Source organism: Mustela erminea, chromosome 4, assembly GCF_009829155.1.
Source record: "Mustela erminea isolate mMusErm1 chromosome 4, mMusErm1.Pri, whole genome shotgun sequence".
NCBI lineage: Eukaryota > Metazoa > Chordata > Mammalia > Carnivora > Mustelidae > Mustela > Mustela erminea.
Genome location: NC_045617.1, coordinates 102,540,974 through 102,564,835, shown reverse-complemented (window position 1 = coordinate 102,564,835; position 23,862 = coordinate 102,540,974). Strand labels below are relative to the sequence as shown.

Below are 23,862 nucleotides of genomic sequence, written 5' to 3'. Positions count from 1 at the left end.
TTTTACTTTGAAGATTCTGGAATTCATCTTGGTGAGCTCTCATTTCAGTCTCTTTCTCACCTCTGTGTGCTCTTGTTTCTAGAATTATTTCCATTCTCTTCATCTTGTTCTTCCTCTCAGGGCTTTATCCTCTCCTGATCCCTGAGTAACCTGCTCCATGCTCATCCCCTGCTGTGATGTCTGCCAACAAGTCAGTGTCAAATGTTGCTTGAGAGGGTTTCTTGCTGCCGTTCCTTGTTTTACCTTCTCATTCCCTTCACACTGTTCCTAACTCTTACCCCTTCACACTTGGACTAGGACGACAGCTCTTTGATACTTTCCATCTCCATCTCTTCCCATTCCCAGCAGTACTGCACATTGTCATCAAATTGATCTTCCTAAAACCTTTTGTCTTTAGCTTGGAAATTTTCATTGATTACATATTGACTTGTAAGGTGAAATCCAGTCTAGTCCTTCCGACATTTAAAATTCTGCATATGCTGGGATGCCTGGGTGGCGCAGTCAGTTAAGCCTCTGCTTTCAGTTCAGGTCATGATCCCAGGGGCCTGGGGTTGAGTTCTGCATCGGGCTCCCTGCTCAGAGAGAGCCTGCTTCTCCCTCTGCCTGCCCCTGCTCGTGATCTCTTTCTTTCTCTCTCTCTCAAATAAATAAAGTCTTTAAAAAAAATTCTGTATATATTAATTTGCTTACCTACTTTTTTAGCTTTAGTCTTTCAACACAGACTGTTTATAGTCCGGGCATTTCTATCTAGTTCAGAGTTGTGACTTGTGACTCACTCGGGACTCCCTATCTTTTTTTTTTTTTTTTTAAGATTTTATTTATTTGACAGACAGAGATCACAAGCAGGCAGAGAGGCAGACAGAGAGAGAGAGGAGGAAGCAGGCTCCCCGCTAAGCAGAGAACCCAACGCGGGGCTCCACCCCAGGTCCCTGGGATCATGACCTGAACCGAAGGCAGAGGCTTTAACCCACTGAGCCATCCAGGCACCCAGGACTCCCTATCTTTTATCCTCCCTCCTCCACCCCACCCCCTGCCCCAAGAATTACTTAGTGGTTGTTGCAGAACTGCTCAGGGACTACCTTTCCTGAGAATCCTTTGGTGACCTTTTTGAGGCACATCTATGCTTACCCAATTATTATCTCAACCCTTAGTGTGTATTACCTCTTTCAGGTATTTCAACACTTAATTAAATACTGCTTTTCATTTTGATTAGCTGTTTATATTACAACTCTCTTGCCTCCCCATTTAGACAGTGACTCTTTGGTAAAAGGTGTTATTTCTTAAAGTATTAAATTCTTACTGTAACACTTAGCACAATGCTTTGAACATAATAAACACTCATCAGATACTTAATTGAACATAGCAGGTGACAGCCTTCCAGTTTACTCCATTTTTAAAGTTTGTTTAATGAGTAATCCTATCATATACATTTCCTATAGTTTTCATTCCTACCTACTTTCCTACATTCTATATAGATCTTGGGGTTTCAGATAGACAGTGGATTTAGATCTACACAATGGCAGCTAACCTGGCTTGTCCATGCTATTACTCCCTCTTCCTGGGTGCCCAGAAAACACCCCAAAATGATCGCAGTGTTCTTCCCTGCTGCATTTGAATGCAGCCTCAGAAGCCTTCTTCACACAGTGCCCCAGGCAGCCACTATCTCTGGATCAGAAGTAGCACTCATTAGGCTACTCTTCATTGTCAAATGTTTGCGTGCATGTTTTTTCAAGCTGTTTATGTGGGACTGGGTAGAGAGTGAGAAGACATTGAGCTGGTTCTGACTGTTCTGCTGAAAGACACAGAAATTCACAGAATGACCTTTGACTAAGTTGTGTTAGATATGACTGTTATTATCTGCAGATATGGATCTTTTCTGTCATTTTATTGTTTTAGGATGTTGAAGTCAAATGGATTGAATACCAGAATATGGTGAACTACCTCATTCAGTGGATTAGACACCATGTCACCACAATGTCTGAGAGAACATTTCCTAATAATCCTGTGGAACTAAAGGTCTGTGTCACTGTAGAAGTTACAAAGGATTGAGTTGATTATTAAACTTTAAAAAAATATATTTTTATTTTGCTTTATTTTATTTATTTTCTTTTAGAGGGAGAGAGAGCATGTGAGTGGGAAGGGGGGGCAGAGGGAAAAAAAATTTTAAGCAGACTGCGCTAAGCATGGAGTTGGATGTGGGGCTCGATCCAATGACCCTGACATCATAACCCGAGCCAAAATCAGGAGTCAGATGCTTAAGCAACTGAGGCACCCAGGTGCCCTGATTATTAAACTTCTAAATAATGTTATCATAATTCAGTAATTCCAAGAGTTCAAGAAAAATTGCCCTTGGCAAGCCACTAGTAAATAAGCAATTTTTAAATTTATTCATCTCCTACTCAGAGAAAACAGAGGTAAATGTTAATAATCAAAATTTAATAACAGCAACATCTTAGAGATTTATAGTCCCTTAGCTTTGAATTGTTGAGAGTGATAAGATACAATTTGAGAGACCCTGAAACTGACATTGCCAAAGTGTTCTTGGTGCATGGGGAAGGCTGGAGCCTAACCTGATAGACAGCTGTGGCAGGGGGGTCTCTGGGAAGCTGGGACAAGTTTAACTGTGGTTGGGAATGTGCCTGTGGTTGAACCCTGTTAAAAACTGCTTCAGAGGCTTCATTTTGTGTAGCAAGAGATATAAACTCTATTTCACCATGGAGTAAAAGTATGAATGTGACTTCCAGTATAAATGAAATCGATTAATAAAAACATTTGCTACTGCCTAAAAACAGGTCCACCTCTTTGATGCAAAGACATCATAGAAATATTAAAGAATTATAGACCTGTACACTTACTGAAGAATATTGTCTCATTTTATATATTTGGACTTTTAATAACAAAGTAGTCTGCTTTATTTCAAGAAACTGATAATGTGAATATTAACAACAAAGTCTAATTCCTTAAATCATAGGCTTTTTTTTTTTTTTTAAATCAAACTAGAATTGCAAAATCTGTAATAATCCAGGGCGGGTCCTGTGGAAGAGATTCGTTGTGTTCACGCATCAGTACAAAACATCTGTGGAACAGTTTTTATTCACACTGCCATGGGGAGTTGGTCCTTGGCACGAAGTTACTTGGCATGTGTTGCTGTGATGATTTTTAAGTGTTCTAAAGTTGTTTGTGTGATGTCTCCCTATGTGGATGCAAACCTTTCCAGGGCCAGAAACATTTCCCCCTTCTCTCACGCCAGCCATCATGCATGGTGTGTAGCACATAATGGCATCATGAACTTATTTTCTAATGGACTTCCCGAAACATTGCATTTTGAGTTCAAAGCAATTTTTAGATTTCAAGTTCAACTTACTTCCAGATGGATTCCTATTGTCAAGACACTTGGGTAAATTTGTACTGGCTTCTGATGAATGCAGATTCTTAAGGATTTGGAAGAATTTTGAGGACTACACAGATTACTTGCTAGTGCCTAGGATAGCACATAACACACGGAAGAAAATGTCATAGGAAATGCCAATAATTTCATTAGCCAATGAAACATTGATGGGAATCCTTCATAAATGTAGCTGTCTGAGGTTTGACAGGGAATTTTTTTTTGGGGGGGAATTTTTTTTTTTAAATAGCATGAATTAAAATGAAATAATTAGAGCATGCTTATTAAACATGGATAAGTTTTATCTACATAATTTTTACAAATGTCCTTTTTAATATAATAAGTTGTATTTAGGAGATTTTCTATAAACCAGATAATTTAATTATATGATTGAAACTTCTATAACAATAACAGCAGCCAATAACATCTGTATTTGTTTATTAAAAGATCTGTTTAGCTTGGCTAGTGGGACGTTGAAACCAAGGCTTAGCTATGTGGTGAGAATTCTGTGTGATAGAGTTCTATTTTCAAGGATAGATCTATGATACAAAAAAGAATAGCTTTTTCCTTTATAGGAATTGCATTAGATTATTTTTCCAAAAACTAAAAGCTAAAAGTGCAGCATTTGGAAAGAGCATCTTTTAAAGTCTATGTTTTCTTGTTTGTATGAAGAGAGATGTTTAGTAGAGCCCTGCTAAACACTGCCACAGTTTATTATTATCCAGATCCCCTCATGGCATATGTTGATTCACGGTTCACGTCAGTAATTACACCCTTGTCAAATCTTGCATACTGTAAGCTAGTCACTGATTAACTGGGAATTGGTATTGTCCTTGAGTGTCAGTTTTATAAAGGAATTCCCCTGAATGCATAAGACATGGTAAATATCATTTGAAGTGGTAATGTTATGCGGTAATGAAAATAGGTCTTTGAAGTTTGGGCCTTCATTTATATTTTTCCTTTCATTTTAGGCACTTTATAATCAGTATTTACAGTTTAAAGAAACAGAAATTCCACCAAAGGAGACAGAAAAATCAAAAATCAAACGCCTATATAAGTTATTAGAGGTAAGCAGAAGTTTCTGTTGTATTGTCAGGCACAATCTTTATTTTTAGTATTTTTTTAATAACCTTTCTTCATTTAAAATTTTTTTTTGTTTTCTCAAGATTTGGATAGAATTTGGACGTATCAAACTACTGCAAGGTTATCATCCAAATGACATTGAGAAAGAGTGGGGGAAACTCATTATTGCCATGCTTGAGAGGGAGAAGGCCCTTCGCCCAGAAGTAGAAAGGTAGGTTGGAGGTGTTTTCTGCTGTGGGTATGACGCTGGGCGTGGGGAGGTGACTTTTTGTTCTCTTGGAAGGAACTTCAGTTTTGGAGCCAGGCAGACCTAGGACTATCATTTATATTTTTCATGTCCTTGGCTGTGTGACGCTGGATAAGTCACTTAGTCTTTCTGATTCTTCATTTTTTTATCCTGAAACTCTTCCAAGAGGTTTGAGGAGTAATGACTGAAATAATGTTTAATTAGGGACCTGATAGACTGGGTTGATGTGTGAAGTCTCATCTAATAATCTAAATTACTTGTGAGAATTTCCCATACTGAGAATATAGGGCCTGGATCCAGAAGCTGATATGTAGTTAGCAGTTAACTTATTTTGTTTCTTGCTGTATTTTTGTTATGACCCTTTTTCCTTGGGACAATGAGAACAAGACTCTAGTCTGTCTCCCCTTAGAGGGCAGTGAAATGGCATCTAGAAAACACTCGGGAAATGTTGGCTCAAATTCTCACTTCTACAGATGCCTTTATTGCATGAAATCATCACTAACTCTTATCATTCTCTCTCCCACTATACCTGGTTGCCCGGGAAAGCACTGCTTAGACATGAGGAGACATTTGTTGAATGGATTTGTCTCCATTATAGTACTTACCTCACAGCCTGACTTTGGCACTTGGGAAGGGAACTGTGGTCTCTGTTCCTCATGAGCTTCTGGGCCTCCCAATAGAAAGCCTGTGTGGTCAGGTGTGGCTCTTTCGCCGCCTCACTCGACACTGTCCTTGCTCTCAGTGGTGTAGCCACACTGACTGCCTCTCAGGAGCCCGATGTGCCAAGGTCCCGCCCTCCTCCATACACAGGATCTTTGCACCATCTGTTCCTTTGGCAGGGAAGTCTTCATCCTCACTGTCTCTCTTCACTCCTGATCAATCTCATATCCCGGCTCCAGTGTTACTTCGCCAAGAAACTTCCTGTGATCTCCCAGGCTCATTCAGATGTCTTGGCTCTAACTCTCCTATTTACATTTACATGTATTGTTCTTTTTACATGTCCTATTTTTTTTTTTTTTTACATGTCCTATTTACATGTATTGTTCTTTCATATCTCAGTTGTGATTTTGATTTATTTCTGTGATCATTTAGTTAAGGGCTGCCTGTTTACAGTTATGAGTTCTGAGAATGTGGAGATAGACTTGTTTTTGCTGTCTTTCGTGTTGCCAGTGTTCAGTGCACTGCCTGGGACACAGAGAGGCACTTAGTACACTCATGTTCTTTGTGTTCTACACATGACTTTCCACACTGTTGAAATAGGAAATAATGCATTGAAAATACAAGAGCAAGTCTTAACTTGTCAGTTATTTATGACATTACTGATTACATTCCTGTTACAGTGTAAGATTCTATCTCCATAACTGGATCTAGATCCAGAATAAGCTTGAAATACCTAGGATGGACCTTTTATGGAGGAGAAAATTTTGGGTAATTAAAATGATACACTAAGCTAATTATCGGAAGTAATGGAAAAGTATGTCTGAGAAAGGATAGGGAGTAGATTTTTAGTTGTCAGAATAGTAACTGGATTTTAATGCAGTGGTCAAGAGTTCAAGGTCCAGGAGCTAGTGAATCCTGAATAAGATTTTTAGCTCAACTTGCTAGTCATGTATTCTTAGGCAAGTTCATTGACCTCCCCAAACCTCAGTTTCCTCATTTATAAACAGGCTGAAAAATTGTACCTACCACATTTGGTAGTTGAATATGAGAAGAGGTCATACATGTAAAATGATTACTTTATTTCCTGGCACATAATAATTGCTTACTAAATCCTAGTCCTGCTGTTATTATTTGACACTTCTCTGTTTACTAACACGATATTCCCAAATTTCCCCATTCTCGCTATCTGAAAAGAAAAATACCCACCTTTAGAGTGGAGAAGCAACAGTTTGGCTTTGTAGTATTGGGAGTACAAAAATGTTCTATGAACTTGGTTGGATAAAGGCCTTCATTTTTCTTGATGCAACAAGTGTTTTGGCATTAACGATTAATTGCAAATAATAACTATGTGGCATGGGAATGTGTAAAAGATAAATGAGAAAGAACCAATGTTCTTTTGCCATGTAATAATCTATCAAAAGGAAAAACAAGCACAGACAAGTTGAATTTGCGAGCATTGCATTGATAGTCTACTTAACACGTTGGCTTTTAAGAATGTAAAGTGACTGCAAGGACGTTGGTCCTTCTCATGTTGCCAGTCAGAGGACCCTTGATTTCCTTCTGGACTATCTAACCCTGACTGAAACTAACTCTATTCTATCATTAGTACATTCTAGTTAAGCAGAGATGAAATTTTAATAAACTGCAATTCCTCTTGTTACCAAAAAAAAAAAGTAGAATGACTATAGTAAGATTAGAGGTAATAGGGCGCCTGGGTGGCTCAGTGGGTTAAAGCCTCTGCCTTTGGCTCAGGTCATGATCCCAGGGTCTTGGGATCGAGGCCCGAGTCAGGCTCTCTGCTCAGTGGGGAGCCTGCTTCTCTTCCCCTCTCTCTGCCTGCCTCTCTGCCTACTTGTGATCTCTGTCTGTCAAATAAATAAATAAAAAATCTTAAAAAAAAAAAAAAAAAAGATTAGCGGTAACATTCCTGAGAACAGACCATACAAAGAAAGGTCACTTTTCCAGTTAACTTAACCTGATAAATGACATGGCAGTTAAAATGGAAATGCCCGGGGCGCCTGGGTGGCTCAGTTGGTTAAGCAACCGCCTTCGGCTCAGGTCACGGTCCCGGAGTCCGAGGATCGAGTCCTGCATCAGGCTCCCAGCTCCATGGGGAGTCTGCTTCTCCCTCTGACCTTCCCGCCTCTCATGCTCTCTCTCACTGTCTCTCTCTCAAATAAATAAATAAAAATCTTAAAAAAAAAAAAATGGAAATGCCCTTTCTTTCACATCAAACTCATTTGTTTATAGATGCTTCTGAGTACCAGTTTTTAGCCTTGTGTTAGTTGGGACAGACCGGGCTTTTTACAAAAGTCAGGCTATGTTTTTAAGCTGATGATTGGTATTGCCTGAATAGCCTTTACTAATTGTACCTGGGCTTCAGGGAGGCATCTGAGTTGTTTTTTAGGTGGCTGTGATGGGATGACTCTTGATGAAAATATTTGGCAAATCTTTTCCAGTGACGCCCTGATCAGCCTGCCTTGTCTGTACTTGTAGAGTTTTAATGCGGGCTACAAAAGGCAAACCTCAGCTAGCAAACGCATGCCTTTCGGCAAGATTCTTTTGAATAGTTATCAGCATATTATTTGCTGCGTGTTAAATATGCCGGTTGGAGCATATTTAAGGAGCCGTTACGGCAGTGACATTTAGCTGCCGCTTTTCACCGTTAGAAGTAGAGCTTTCACAGCAGACCTGCTTTTTCGTCTGCTTGGAATGGTCAGAGAAGGAACATCATTTCAGGACTAAAAATGCACAGTAGTAGTTACAGCTACCGAAGCAGTGATTCCGTGTTTAGTAACACTACTAGCACCCGGACCAGTCTGGATTCAAATGAAAACTTTCTCTCGGTTAATTGTGGTCCAACACTAATCAACTCCTGCATTACCTTCGGCAATGAGTCCCTCAATGGACACAGGTATCGAATCCTTATTGTAGGATTGTTTTGTCTTTTGGCAGGGAGACGTTTTTTTCAGGGGTGGTAAACTCTGTGACTTCAAAGGGAGACTTTGCTTTATTCTGTCTCTTCTTTTAGGTTGGAAATGTTGCAGCAGATTGCCAACCGAGTTCAAAGGGACAGTGTCATCTGTGAAGACAAACTGATACTTGCCCGAAATGCTCTCCAGTCTGTAAGTTAATTTTAGGAGCCATTGGGATTGTGATGGAGGGATTGTACCTTTGGATGAACTAAAACTTCTGTGTGCCTTTTGGTGGTCGATTCTTTCTATTGTCTTCTGCTGAAACTTGAAGGTTTTTAAAGATTGCAATCACTGTTTGCTCTCTTGCGGAACGGTGTGCAAAGAGAAAACCTATTTTTGAACCAAAAGGGAAAACAGAAAGGACCCAAGTAGTTTTTTCATTACAGTATTTTGAGTTTTATATTTGAGGCTACTTTTGAAACTTGTTTCATGGAATTAATGTCGAGTTCTTTTAAAACACAGGATTCTAAAAGATTAGAATCAGGGGTGCAGTTTCAGAATGAAGCAGAAATTGCCGGGTATATACTTGAATGTGAGAACCTTTTACGCCAGCATGTAATTGATGTACAGATTCTCATTGATGGAAAATACTACCAGGCAGATCAGTTGGTACAGAGGTAAGATTCCTGCTTATTCGTGCTCTATCCTTCTGTGGAATTGCTTCATGGACACTTGCAATGGGAATGTCGACTGTGGCAGTTTTATGAAATATATTTCTTAGGCTCTTTTTAGTTGAAAATTTGTGTCACCTTAATTCTGATATATTTTGATATGTTAATTAGGTATTCTTCAAAAGTAATAGGAACAATATTTTATTGTACATACAATATTGAACACTAGTAACTAACATACTTCGTGTTAAAATATTTGTTATGACATTTGAAAAAGGGAAAATATGAAGAAAGTATCCTTTATAACTCAACTTTTAAGTTTTCTGTTTATCCTATTCTGAAAATGTTTATAACAAAATTTTGGAACAAATTGTATGTATGAAATTCTCTATCTTAGAGAAGTGTGTTTGAAGGTAGAAATGGAACCTTCTCAGGTTGTAGACTATATATATTATAAATATATATATCAGGTATATATAAAGCAAAAATGATGCTTTGATCTAGTAATTTCACATTTAGGAATTTATAATAATTTTAAATATAGTAAACATGAATAAATATAGAAAAAAAGTTTTGTCCATGTCAGAGATATTTTATAATAACAAAATTTGGAAATATCCTACATGTCAAGCAATAGAATTGTGTAGTAATTATGTTCATTATAAATGATAGTTATAAAGTATAGTAATTATGTTCATTATAGTATAATAATTATGTACATTATAAGTGATAGTTATAAATACTTTGTGATAATATGGAAAGTGCTTACAGCACAATGTTCAGTGAAAAAAATTGTGATGCAAAATTTTATTAATATGATTATAGTGATTTTTTTTTTAGTAGACTGTTTTTTTGAATAGTTCAGGTTTACAGAAAAATTGATAGGAAAATACGGGTTTCCCATATGCCCCTTTATACCTCCCTCCCCAATTATCAACCATCTTGCATTAGTGTGATCCATTTGTTAAAAATAGAGCCAATATTGGGGTGCCTGAGTGGCTCAGTGGGTTAAAGCCTCTACCTTTGGCTCAGGTCATGATCCCAGGATCCTGGGATCAAGCCCCACATTGGGTTCCCTGCTCAGCAGGGAGCCTGCTACCTCCTCTCTCTCTCTCTTTCTCTGTCTGCCTCTCTGCCTACTTCTTTTTTTTTTTTTTAATATTTTATGTATTTATTTGACAGAGATCACAAATAAGCAGAGAGGCAGGCAGAGTGAGAGAGGAGGAAGCAGGCTCCCTGTTGAGCAGAGAGCCTGATGCGGGCCTCGATCCCAGGACCCTGAGATCATGACCTGAGCCGAAGGAAGAGGCTTTAACCCACTGAGCCACCCAGGCACCCCTCTCTGCCTGCTTCTGATCTCTGTCTGTCAAAATCTTTAAAAAAAAAAATTGAGTCAATATTGGTACATTACTGTTAACTAACTAACGTCCATAGTTGGCATTAGTGTTCACTCTTTGTGAAAATGCATTTTATATTATAGTTTATCCCTTTTGATTTTTCTTTTAGGGTGGCAAAACTGCGTGATGAAATTATGGCCTTAAGGAATGAATGTTCCTCCGTGTACAGCAAAGGACGCATGCTGACAATGGAACAGACGAAACTCATGATATCAGGAATTACTCAAAGTTTAAACTCAGGATTTGCACAGACCTTAAACCCCAGTCTGAACTCAGGGCTGACCCAGGGTTTAACACCCTCCCTGACCCCTTCTAGTGTGACATCAGGCCTGTCATCAGGTCTGACTTCCCGCCTGACTCCATCTGTCACTCCAGCTTATACACCTGGTTTCCCATCAGGGGGATTAGTTCCAAGTTTCAGTTCAGGAGTAGAATCCAATTCATTGCAAACTCTGAAGTTGATGCAGATCCGAAAGCCCCTTCTAAAGTCATCTTTGCTGGATCAGAATTTAACAGAAGAGGAAGTCAACATGAAATTTGTTCAGGATCTTTTGAATTGGGTTGATGAGATGCAGGTAAAAGAATGTTTATTCTACCCGAAAGCTTCAGTCTTTACTGCTGCCAGTTTGTTTTCTAACTCTAGCATCTTTCTGTTTAAAGGTGCAGCTGGACCGCACTGAGTGGGGATCGGATTTGCCAAGTGTTGAAAGCCATTTAGAAAATCATAAAAATGTTCACCGAGCTATTGAAGAATTTGAATCTAGCCTTAAAGAAGCTAAAATCAGTGAGGTATATGAATTTAAAATCTGTATATATTTCATTTTAGCTTGCTGTTGTTTTGCTCTTTTTAATAAAGATCCTGTGACAAAATAATAGATGCAGTGAGTATAAGTCAGAATTCCTTGAGATCCCTAAACTCGATGTCTTTTTATCCCATATTATAGATTCAAATGACGGCACCTCTGAAACTAACTTATGCTGAAAAGTTACACCGATTAGAGAGTCAGTATGCAAAACTCTTGGTAAGGCTTTTTGTTTTTTGTTTTTTAAACTTCATTTTTTTACTTTTACTAAGAATTACCCTTAACTCCTTTTGGTTAAAACATGATTCTTACAATGATTTTTCTTACAAAGAATACATCCCGGAATCAGGAACGGCACCTTGATACACTCCATAATTTTGTAACTCGTGCAACTAATGAACTTATTTGGCTGAATGAAAAAGAAGAAGAGGAAGTTGCTTATGACTGGAGCGAAAGAAATACCAACATAGCTCGGAAAAAAGATTACCACGCTGTAAGTATCATCTTTGTCATTGAATGAAAGTTGTATCTCAGGTTTAGGTCTTTTTTCTAACCTTGCTTCTTCATTCTTTCTTACATTAGGAATTAATGAGAGAACTGGATCAAAAGGAAGAAAATATTAAATCAGTTCAGGAGATTGCAGAGCAGCTACTTTTGGAAAATCACCCAGCCCGACTGACGATTGAGGTAAGTCAGAAAGTATAGAAGTCATGGTTGAATATTGACATTTGATGATTACTCTTCAGATTCTTTTATTGCTGATTAATTGAAAAATACAAACAAACTTTTATTACAGCATGGCTCAAAAATCACGTTTCTGACAAATCATCATGATTCTTGCCTTTAACTATCGCTTTCTCTAAGTGTGTCACCCACACATCTCTTCCACTAAAGGTACCTTTGCTAACTCCCATGGCTAAAGAGATCTATTACAGTAAATATGAAGGCTCTTGACTTAAAAGAACTTTATTTTATTCCTGACTGTGATATTGTGCAACTGATGTATCCTTCTTGCCTCCCTCACCTGTCCAAAATGGGGCAGTCCTTCTAACCCATAGAGCTGTGTGAAGAACGGGACAAATAGCGTACTCTTACTTAGTACAATTCTTGGTACACATGTTCCCAGGAAATATTTGTTATTATTACTTAATAATTTTATTCATGGCTGGTTTTGTGAGGTATATTGAAACAACAACCTGGCAAAGCCTTATGGCGTAGCGGACACATTTCAAATCCAGAAGTGGAGAACTGGAGTGGGATTTACCAAGTCTCCCATGTGGTAGTGGTGGTCTATTTAATTTTTAGTCCTATTATATACTAGGTAGAGTGAGTGACTTTTTAAATGTAGAGGGGGTTATATAGGAGCGAGAGGAATGTTAAACTCATGGTAGATTGCCAGAGGGAACAAATGGGGCTGTGCTTACAATGTGAGCTGCTTCAAGCAGAGGCATCTGATAGTCTTTGTTCACTGACACTGCCATAGTACAAAAGATGACTGAAATTCTAGACCTCCACAGAAAGTTTTGGGAATGTTATATTTGACCTTCTTCATATATAGCCACAATCTTGCATGCCCATGAAATGCCATATGGGAAGTTAAAGACAGAAGAGTAGGGGGAACAGTAGGGAAAGCAAATTAGAATACTGAAGGGTGTATATACTTTTGTATGATGAGAAACTAAAAATAGAGTCTTCTTCAAGGTGGAGATGAAAACTATTAGGGAATATGATTATAGGCTAAGTATTTTAATGGGACTGGGTAATGTGAATGTGAACCTGATTACTTTTATGTAGAGATGTTAATCTAATTAACTAAAAGTTTCTTAAGGAATAAAATTAAGCCTGAGTCATCTTTACTATTCCATTGCCCTATTCAGTGTCTTGTGGGTACGCAGATAATATTTAGTTAATTATCTACACTATTTCATATGTTATATGAAAAAAGAAACTAATAATCTAACAACACACAATGATATGTCTTTTATAGCCAATTTGCTGGAAGTAGCTTAATTTGAGGCCAAGGTAATATGGCTGTGATATGTTGCCAGGTTTCCAGTGCTGCATTGTATATTCCATTCCAAAAGCCTGCTTGAACGTAGCTCCACATGAGTGAGATTTTCCAAAAGGGGAAGAATGACAGGTTTACTTAAGATAGTCATTAAAGCATCTAGAGCTCCCTCTTCTGGAAGTCCGTGAATTGCATCTTAAATATAAAAGCGTGTCTTCTGTTTTCTTTAGGAAGTAGATGTTCTTTCTGTTATATTTTGCTCTCGTGAGAGACTTACATTTGTATTAAAAATTCAAGTAAAAATATTTTAAATAAAAATTCTTAGTACTATGAGAATTACAATTCCAAAATTACAGTGATAAGGAATTGCATCCTGTCTTCTCCACTGTCCCCAGACCTGCCCCTCGCGAAAGACATCTCAGTTACCCCACCTCTCCCCAAGAATTTCTAGTTTTATTTCTAGTTTTAAAAACAAAACAAAGAGAAAACTACAGAACCGTTTATTTTGGTCTGAATTTTTACATTTTTATTTTTTTTTTTTATTTATTTTTTATTTTATTTATTTTTTTTTTCTTAAGAAGTCCTTTTCTTTTTTTTATTTTTATTTTTATTTTTATTTTTAATTTTAATTTATATTTAAATTTTTAGGACTGGCTTTGTGCAAGTAAGAACTCTTACATAGAAGGGGCACTTTGCTACCCTAATTTTCACATCTTACTGTTAGAATAATCTCATCATCTGTTCAGATAGCAGAGTTTTTAAGCCTTTAAAAGCTTTGCTGTGTATGTACGTCATCACTCTTCAGCTGGTTACAGTGGCTGTGTTTCATCCTGAAGGCATACCGAGCGGCCATGCAGACGCAGTGGAGCTGGATCTTACAGCTGTGCCAGTGTGTGGAGCAGCATGTAAAGGAGAACACTGCGTATTTCGAGGTATACGAACAGAATCACAACATCTGCTGATGGTATTGTGATTTTGGTCTATTTACAGAAAGTGCCTTCCTGTTTATTAAGGACATGTATGTAACGTGTGGGGGAAATAAACTGAAGTATTTTCTTTGTAGCATGTATGGGACATAGGTACTATAGGATCAATTGAAGCCTTCTTTTCAGGGGGAAATCCTTTCAAAACCTTTAAAAATGTCAGAAAATCTTGATTTTATAAATGTCTTTTTTTTTTTTTAAAGAGTTTATTTATTTATTTGACAGAGATCACAAGTAGGCAGTGAGGCAAGCAGAGAGAGAGGAGGGAGCAGGCTGCCTGCTGAGCAGAAAGCCCGATGCAGGGCTCAATCCCAGGACCCTGGGATCATGATCTGAGCCGGGCAGAGCTTTAACCCACTGAACTACCCAGCCATCCCTATAAATGTCTTTTATAAAGAGATATTTCGTTAGAGAGAGCTCTTTTTTTTTTTTAATTTTTAGAAGTTTTAAAAAATTGTTGGAATTTCTCTCCTGCTTAAAAATTATTTGGGCCCTTAAGTAAAATAGAACTTCTCCCAAAATATTATAGGGCCAAAACACAATATAGATATAAAATTTAGATACTTAGTGTTTACTGATACTCGCCCAGATTCAAGAGCTGTTTGGGTAAAGGAGTGATGTGACTATTATGTGGTCTTGTGATTTTATTCTCTTTTCTCTCATGAGGGGTACACAGGACTCTGGTACTCCAACTGGACAACTCTCTGCTTTACTGGCATTTGATATACGCTAACTGCCAGTTTTCCTCTTCTTACAGTTTTTCAATGATGCCAAAGAAGCTTCTGATTACTTAAGGAATCTAAAGGACGCCATTCAGCGGAAGTACAGCTGTGATCGATCAAGCAGCATTCACAAGCTGGAAGACCTTGTTCAGGAGTCAATGGTACTAGTACAGAAACCCATGCATTTCATCAGCTGTGTATAACAGGATTAGATTAGTATTTCTTTATACTTATATGTGTGCAGAACTTTGTGTTTTTTGGGTACTCCTGATATTTCCATCTCATTCAATCAAAAAAGCAGTTTTAGTATTTTTTTGGTACCAAGTACCACAAAAGTGTTTTTTTATGTGATTGCCTCAGTATTTAAAATATTTTGACAGTGGGGTGTGTGTGTGTGTGTCTGAGTTTATTCATTCACTTCACAAATAACTGTAAGCGCTTTTATATCCTAGACACTGTTTTAAGTACCGGAAGTAGAGCAGTGAGGAAGACAGACAAGAATCCCTACCTTCCTGGTGCTTACATGCTAAAGGGGGAGCAGACCATAAATATAAATTAGTGAAATATGTAGTATAGTGATAAATGCTAGTGAGGGAAAAAACCATCCAAACAGAACAAGGGAAAAGAAATCCAAGAGAGGGAGGAGGGGAATTGAATGTATAGACCAGCTAGGTTGTCAGGGAAGAATTTTATGATGAAATTTTATTTGTGTTAAGCCCTAAAAGAAGAGAGAAGTCTTTTGCTTTTTAAAATCTGTCTTTTTATTTCTTAGGAAGAGAAAGAAGAACTTTTGCAGTATAAAAGCACAGTAGCAAACCTGATGGGGAGAGCAAAAACAATAATTCAGCTGAAGCCAAGGAATCCCGACTGTCCACTCAAAACTTCTATTCCGATCAAAGCTATCTGTGACTACAGACAAATTGAGGTATTCTAGAAATAAACCAGTTTCTGTCATTATTCTTAGCTTTTTAAAAATGAAGTCCTATTGCTGACCAGTGGTAAAGTTTTCTACTTCAAAAAAACAAAACAAAACAAAATCCCAAGATTGGGTACGGTAAAGGGTTTGTCAACAGTGATCTTATTTGGTTATTCTTTTCTCCATTTAAAACCAGATAACCATTTACAAAGACGATGAGTGTGTTTTGGCCAACAACTCTCATCGTGCTAAATGGAAGGTCATTAGCCCTACTGGGAATGAGGCTATGGTCCCATCTGTGTGCTTCACAGTTCCTCCACCAAACAAAGAAGCCGTTGACTTTGCCAACAGGTTTGTATGCATTTGCTAAACACATAGAGCTGAGTTTGGAGGCTTGCTGAAGGTTAAAGAAACAATCAGTACTTTGTCAAGGCCCATAGGATCAGAAGGATCTGGAACTAGTAAACTTGGAGTAGTTTACAAACAGGAAGAAAAATTATAGCATGTTTTCAGAGGGAGTGAAAAGGCTTAATCAAGTGTTTGGTTTATTTGCTTTTTTCATGTATTTCAGAATTGAGCAACAGTATCAGAGTGTCCTGACTCTTTGGCACGAGTCTCACATAAACATGAAGAGTGTAGTGTCCTGGCATTATCTCATCAATGAAATTGACAGAATTCGAGCTAGCAATGTGGCCTCAGTAAGTATGAATCAACACATCAGCCTAATCTGTCCGAGAATGTGGGGCACTCTGTGGGTGCAGTTTGTATTTGTTCCAGAATAGGATGGAGTCCAGCAGATCCATGCTAATATTTATCCATTTAATAAATATTTGTTATATACCTGCCATATATAAGGCACTTTCCAAGAATGGGGGAAATCTGGATATCCCATATTTAATTCAGTGCTTATTACATTTTGGTAGGGAGATAGGATGTAGTGTTTGGACTTACAGGGATGGATATAGTTTGATTTCATTTTTTGGTGTTTTATAGTCTCATTTTTCCTTATCTATTAAAACTTGAAATTGTTAATAAAAATAATTTCAAATCGTTCTTCTATATATGACTACTAATATGAACTAACATACACCAGAAGACTCTAACTTAAGATCTTTCCCATTTACATTTAGTTCTTAGTACTATGATCACTTGCTTACATGGATCCTTGATCTTCTTTAGATAAAGACGATGTTACCTGGTGAACATCAGCAAGTTCTCAGTAACCTACAATCTCGTTTTGAAGATTTCCTGGAAGATAGCCAGGAATCTCAAATATTTTCGGGCTCAGATATAACACAACTGGAGAAGGAAGTTAATGTATGTAAACAGTATTATCAGGAACTTCTTAAATCAGCAGAAAGAGGTAAAGCATGAGAATCCTTGCGTTTTTTTCCCCCCATAGGTGTTTAGTCTAGGTTCTTTTCTGCTCAGTGAGAATCAGTCTTTGGTGTGTTATGTTACTCCGTCTATGATGGGTGCTGGAACATTAGAAGCACTTGTGAGGTAGGAAGCTGCAAGGAGGGGTTCGTTTATTTCTCAATGATCAATTAATAAAAAGATGCCGACTAAATATTATGTGACAAGCTGTGAATTCTCAACACATCTCCTTTTTAATATTACTGTTTTGCAATGTAATGTTCAGAATAATCCTTTAGTTTTTGAAAAGATTCAGTTATTTTTCCATGTACCAAACCTGGGTGGTTTTTTTTTTTTAAACACTTGATTTTTTAGAGCAGTTTGAGATTCACAGCAAAATTGAGAGGAAGGTACAGAGATTTCCCATGACCAAACCTGGATTTTTTACAGAGGTTAAGTTAAAGGAGAAGATTTTGTCCAGTTAACTTTTGTTAAATATAGTTTATTCTGGACTCCTTTGATATTATTCAGAAATAAAAATTTCATTAGTAATCTATTTAAAAAACTCTTAAATATTAACAAATTCTTTACATTTCATTTCTAAGCATTTTTTTAAATTTTAAAGATTAATCTGCAGCTAATGTAATTCAAATTTTTGTGAACATATAACAGCATAATATATTATTCTCCTTGGACATCATAAATCAGAAATTGACACTTAGAATAGTATTAGGGAAGTTTTATTAAATGTTCATAAATTGTAAGGTCAACTCTATTAAGTTTCATGTCCTTAGCATGGGATTGTGGTGATGACAGGTAACCTTAGTTTGTCCAGAACAACGTCCAGAAGACAGAAAACAAAGTGTTTTCTCAACATTCTATTTACTTTGACAGAGGAGCAAGAGGAATCCGTGTATAATCTCTACATCTCTGAGGTTCGAAACATTAGACTTCGGTTAGAGAATTGTGAAGATCGATTGATTAGACAGATCCGCACTCCACTGGAAAGAGATGATTTGCATGAAAGCGTGTTCAGAATCACGGAGCAGGAGGTAAGCTTTGTAAATGGGTTGGGACAGAATTAATTGAAGATAAATGACTGCCTCAGTGACCTTCATTGTTAACTCCAGTGACTTCTCATGTGCTCAGCTTTGCCTAGTGATCCCTTTGTGAGTTCTGGTTATGTATTTATTGCTTATCATGAGCTACATGAGCTACATGAACTACATGTAGTTCATGATAAGCAATAAATACATACATAATTCATACATTCATAATACATACATAATTCATACAAAATTGCAATATAAGGTAAGGTATACCTTACCTTATATTGCAATTTGCATATAAGGTATACCTTATATTGAATATAAGGTATAAGGTATACCTTATATGAAATACATACATAATTCAATACATTCATAATTCAGTTCTGCCTTTTACTCAAGTAAACGCAGAAACGTGCACCCTTTCACCCACTGTGATGGAGACTCTTGAGGTTTCTCATAGTGAAAGCGGGTATGTTTGTTGATCATCTACTGAATGCAGAAGCACTAAGTTACATGTTTGTGCCCGAGGACATGGGCAGTAAAAGTATTACTGATTATAAAATTGGAATGCTATGGCTTAGCTTCTTGATAAACAGAAAGTAAAGAATATATAGCTTTTTAAGTCAGCAATTATAATATAGATTGGTTTTTTAAAACTGTTTTAAGAAGGATACCCCATCTGGAACTATAGCCTAATACCTATATTTATTCTTTACTTTATAGAAACTAAAGAAAGAATTGGAGCGACTTAAAGATGATTTGGGAACAATCACAAATAAATGTGAAGAATTTTTCAGTCAAGCTGCAACCTCTGCATCAGTTCCCACCTTACGATCTGAGCTCGGTGTGGTCATTCAGAACATGAACCAAGTCTATTCTATGTCTTCTACTTACATAGAGAAGTATGCTACCTCTGTCGTAGTATAAATTTGCTTCATGCAACTGTCGTACTCATATGTACATATAAATATAGATATGCTGTTCATTTAAAAACATTCATAAAAATGAACGTATTTTTCCCTTTTTTGTATTAATAATATTATTTCCATGGAGTTATTATGCTTCATGTTGAAAGGAAATGGGTGTCAGAGATTAGGGCATATGTATGATCTTCCCACATTTTGCCTGTGGTGTCAGTCCCTCAGCTCTTGTAGCCTGGTGGATTGGTCTAAAAAAGGGTTGAAAGAAGACCACCGTACCCTGAATCTCTTGCAGAATCTGCTGGGCAGGGTGTGGATTAGAGCACTCGCCCTCCATTAAGAAGAGACTTAGCTGAATGTTAATCTGGGAGTAAATGTGTCTGTGTTCCAAACCAAGAAAGGGCTATATCATGCTTAGTGATGTGCGTCAGGATTGTATTACTGGAAGATAAACAGTTAAACTAATAGGAAACTATTGTTGCATTCTCTTTTTTAGACTGAAAACTGTTAATTTGGTGTTAAAAAACACTCAGGCAGCAGAAGCCCTTGTAAAACTCTATGAAACTAAACTGTGTGAAGAAGAAGCAGTTATAGCCGATAAGAATAATATCGAGAATCTGATAAGTACTTTAAAGGTATGTCCCTCCCTTACAGCGGCAGCATTTGCTCAGATCATAGTCTAGAAGTATTTCTCTAACACCTAGATCTTCAGACATGAACTGCAAATATCTTAATTTGAATACATTTATATCCGTTTCATTTCATATCTCTATGTAGCCATAGCTTAGTGTAAATAAGTCATTTTTCGGAGAGTTCTCCTCATTTGAAATCTGCATCTCTTTGTAGATAGTAGCTTTTTATAATCAATTCATGTCAGCAAAAGGAGCTGAAACTGAAAGTTTCTTTTAATGGATTCTCTCACTGAATGAGGTGGTTATTTTAAGACTTCAAGGAAGTAAGTAGTGGAGTTAATTCAGAAAAGGAAAAGGTCTGGTAGTTGTACTCATCTGTATTAACATTTCTACATATAAAGCATTAAGTATGGAGTTATTGCAAAGTTGAGAAATTATCTCATTGATTTTTAATGCATGTATTCATTTTCAAACAATGGGATTAGTAGATGTTTAAGAAATAGGCAATTAAAAAGACTTACTGAGGTAGCAGACTTGCTCATGAATATATTTTGTTTTATTGATATGAAAATTCTGTTAGGCTCAACTTTATAAAATTGTTTTTTTAAGATCAAAGTGCAGTCAAAAGTTGACAGTTTCATATGGTCTAGCCCAATATATTGTTTTCGTATATGAAATAGTCTTTCCTTTATCTGATTTTATATCAGTTATTTGTAAATAAATTGTAAAATCAGGTAAATAAATGTAAATATGTGTTTACATAGTGAGTGGTTGATACATTTTATAACATTCACCAATTAATGTATTTTAGCAATGGAGATCTGAAGTAGATGAAAAGAGAGAGGTATTCCATGCATTAGAGGATGAGTTGCAGAAAGCTAAAGCCATCAGTGATGAGATGTTTAAAACATATAAAGAACGGGACCTTGATTTTGACTGGCACAAAGAAAAAGCAGATCAATTAGTTGAAAGGTGGCAAAATATTCATGTTCAGATTGACAACAGGTTAGTATCCTTTTTTGTTCAGTTTCAGCAGAGAGTTGTTAATGTTTATCCTTGTATTCTAGGTAAAATATAAACTTACTAGGTTTTATAAAAACTCCCATATACAGTGTATATATATATATATATATATATATATATATATATACCTTATATAGCAAAACAGTAAATTTTAAAATAATTATTTTTCAACTCTGTGTTGTTCAAACTGTTGATGTAGTCTGACATTTGTATAGTAAGTCTATTTGCCTTTTCTGAGGAAAATTGTAACCAACTTAAAATATTTAACTAACCTAGATTTAGTAAGAGCATGGATCATGTGTTTCACAGGGCTGTTTAGAGCAATCTGTACTAGACCTAAGAAGTGTGAAACAATTGAAATGACCTGATGTTCATTTTAATTGAGGATACAAGAGGGTTGAAATCATTCATCCAGTGACCCAAATAGAAAAGCAAAAGGAAACGGGATTTTTTGTGCTCATCTTATTCATTTTAATGTTTATTTTAATGCAAATAAAATGCTTTTCTAATATAGTGCCATTCTTAGGAAGTAAAATTATGTTCAAATATATGTTATTAAATCTCTATCAAGTACACGTTATGTAGATTTAATGTAGAGGTTTTAAAATTACAGAAACAGATATTTTCATTTAATCACAGTTCCAGGAAGTACTCTCTGAGTCTGCATTGGACCCTCTGTTGAATTACGTTGTCATTATTTCAAAAGTGAATTGCCATTTGATACAAGCTTTGGGTATTTAAGGCATGCTGATAGATCATAATTACGGTCAAATTTCCAATTTTCCTGATGTTTAGCTAGTCTGTTAGGCTTGGACCTGGAATAATCAGTATCACTAAATTGCACAAATCCAGGAGCAGAGTATTTATATGCAACTTCAGCCAGTATGGAGTGCCCTTGGGCCTCAGGGAGCTTAAGCCTAGAATTCTTTCACTTATCCTTGTTGTTACAGTGAGTGCCTTGCAGTACAGTCATCTTGTCTTTCCTCTTAATGGGTACTGTTGGAAACTGTGACTCTCTTGTTTTTATTCTCTAAGGTTACGGGACTTAGAAGGCATTGGCAAATCACTGAAGTACTACAGAGATACTTACCATCCTTTAGATGATTGGATTCAGCAAGTTGAAACTACCCAAAGGAAGATTCAGGAAAACCAGCCTGAAAATAGTAAAACTCTAGCCACACAATTGAATCAACAGAAGGTAAGTAAAAACAGTTTCTTATATCCAGGTTTTGTCTGCATGTGGTCAGTCATCATCCTTATCTGCCTTCACCTCGTTAAAAGAAAAAGTCCGCAACTATTTAGAAGAAGGTAAAGAGTAAATCATAAGTATTAAAATCCTGTAATTCAAATTCATCACATACTTTGATTTCTTGAAAGTCAGTTTTGAAAGTATAAGAAATAAGAAAATAGCATGTTGGGACAGTGTTCAAATTTCGAATGGTCATTTAATCATAGATATGGAAATCATTTTAGTACTTTGCTGGCCACAATAGTTTTGTGGGATCCCAAATAAATGAAAACAGTAGTGGTAGAAAATTGGACAGTCACATTTGATAAAGAATTGAATTCTTTGAGATTTTTATTACATCTTAACGAGACAGTAGTGTCTAGTTTTGCTTTGATCAGGAGTGGGTGGGGGCCAAAGCCTTCTACTTTTGATTAATTCCTGTGGAGTTTAGTAATTTCTGTGTTGGAAGCCACCTGAGGGTGGGTCACTTATGTGGCTTAATTCAGAAGTTTGTCATTTGCCTTATTACATATTAAGTGCAAAAGGCTAAGGAGCTTTACTGTTAAAGGGCATGGCTATTTCTTAGTTCCTGAGCATCTTAAATGGCTAAAAAGCGTAGAGTTCCCTTGTTCTTTTTCTTCTAAACTTTATGTGTTTGTAGATGCTGGTGTCCGAAATAGAAATGAAACAGAGCAAAATGGATGAGTGTCAAAAATATGCAGAACAGTATTCAACTACAGTGAAGGTAAGAAGATTCAGTTGCTTCCATCAGATTTACTATTTAGATATGTGATTCACAATATACTTAGAAAACAGGAAGTTTCTGCAAGTCATTTGACTCTGTGAAACAGTGAAAACAGAGAATCTTCCTGGGAGCCCTGTGACACTTATCTCCTAATTCTCTGTGACATGTGAGTCACACGTCAGCCTCTGCTTCATTCATCTTCTCTCCATCACAGACGTGCACAGCTGCACACACACAAGTCAGAAGAGATGTGTAGCTCTGAAATTGGTTTCTTACCACTTGTCTCTCTCTCTCTCCTTTAGCATTGCTAGAGTAGTCCCTGGACGAACTTGACTTTCTTAGGAGACCATTCACATGTCTAAAGCTGTTGGCCCTTGGTTGGGCCTTAGCCATCCAGATCTGAAGTTCCATTGCTTAGCCTGGTTAAAGGGAGGCTGAATATAACTAGCATATTGTAACTAAATGTTTCCATGAGCTTCTAAAGAGAATTTGGAAACTTTTCTGACCACCCTAGATGTTTCTGATTTTTATTGCCACATTGGAAACATCCCAGGATTAGATAGTTTCCTAAGAATGTAGTTTTGTAGTAATTTTTAAAAGTTACTTAGTGACAATGAATTTTGGAACACTGAGAAAAAAATTAAAATAAAAAAACACATAAAGAATAAACTGGTGGCTGCCAGAGGGGAGGTAGGGAGGGGATGGGTGAAATAGATAAAAGGGATTAAGAGTACACTTACCTTGATGAGCACACTGAAAAATGTATCAAATTATTGAATCATTATGTTGTACATCTATAACTAAAATAACACTGTATGTTAATTATATTTCAATTAAAAAACACCAACTGGAAATTCTAGAACTCCAAAACACAGTATCTGAAATTTTTAAAAAAATGAAGTGAAAAGAAAAGTTACTTAGTCAGTGACACCTGGGAGTCACAGCAAGGAACATGGGGCTCCTTGCTCAGCAGGGAGCCTGCCTCTCTCTCTCTCTCTCTCTCTACCTGGTGCCACCTGCCTGCTTGTGCTTGCTCGCTCGCTCTCTATCTGACAAATAAATAAATAAAATCTTTAAGGAAAAAAAAAGTTACTTAGTGAAATCAGGTTCAGTTTCTGT

The 23,862-nt window shown here is 36.8% G+C and overlaps 1 protein-coding gene across 20 annotated transcripts in view; it reads left to right on the top strand.

Moving 5' to 3' along the window:
- The window catches only part of DST (dystonin), a 475,119-nt gene that overhangs the window by 298,678 nt on the left and 152,579 nt on the right, over positions 1–23,862 (top strand). For 17 of the 20 annotated variants that reach the window (XM_032340325.1, XM_032340326.1, XM_032340306.1 and 14 more), the window contains 22 exons: positions 1,897–2,016; positions 4,357–4,452; positions 4,552–4,679; positions 8,407–8,500; positions 8,813–8,967; positions 10,468–10,933; positions 11,019–11,147; positions 11,303–11,380; positions 11,493–11,654; positions 11,744–11,848; positions 14,006–14,101; positions 14,910–15,035; positions 15,647–15,799; positions 15,987–16,141; positions 16,362–16,488; positions 16,970–17,153; positions 18,041–18,198; positions 18,919–19,097; positions 19,612–19,750; positions 20,559–20,752; positions 21,806–21,968; positions 22,660–22,743. In XM_032340325.1, coding sequence (XP_032196216.1) covers positions 1,897–2,016; positions 4,357–4,452; positions 4,552–4,679; positions 8,407–8,500; positions 8,813–8,967; positions 10,468–10,933; positions 11,019–11,147; positions 11,303–11,380; positions 11,493–11,654; positions 11,744–11,848; positions 14,006–14,101; positions 14,910–15,035; positions 15,647–15,799; positions 15,987–16,141; positions 16,362–16,488; positions 16,970–17,153; positions 18,041–18,198; positions 18,919–19,097; positions 19,612–19,750; positions 20,559–20,752; positions 21,806–21,968; positions 22,660–22,743 — 3,291 coding nt within the window. Of the gene's footprint in view, positions 1–1,896; positions 2,017–4,356; positions 4,453–4,551; positions 4,680–7,539; positions 8,290–8,406; positions 8,501–8,812; positions 8,968–10,467; positions 10,934–11,018; positions 11,148–11,302; positions 11,381–11,492; positions 11,655–11,743; positions 11,849–14,005; positions 14,102–14,909; positions 15,036–15,646; positions 15,800–15,986; positions 16,142–16,361; positions 16,489–16,969; positions 17,154–18,040; positions 18,199–18,918; positions 19,098–19,611; positions 19,751–20,558; positions 20,753–21,805; positions 21,969–22,659; positions 22,744–23,862 lie in introns of those variants that run through there. The other 3 variants (XM_032340324.1, XM_032340318.1, XM_032340323.1) reach the window with 3 other exon arrangements.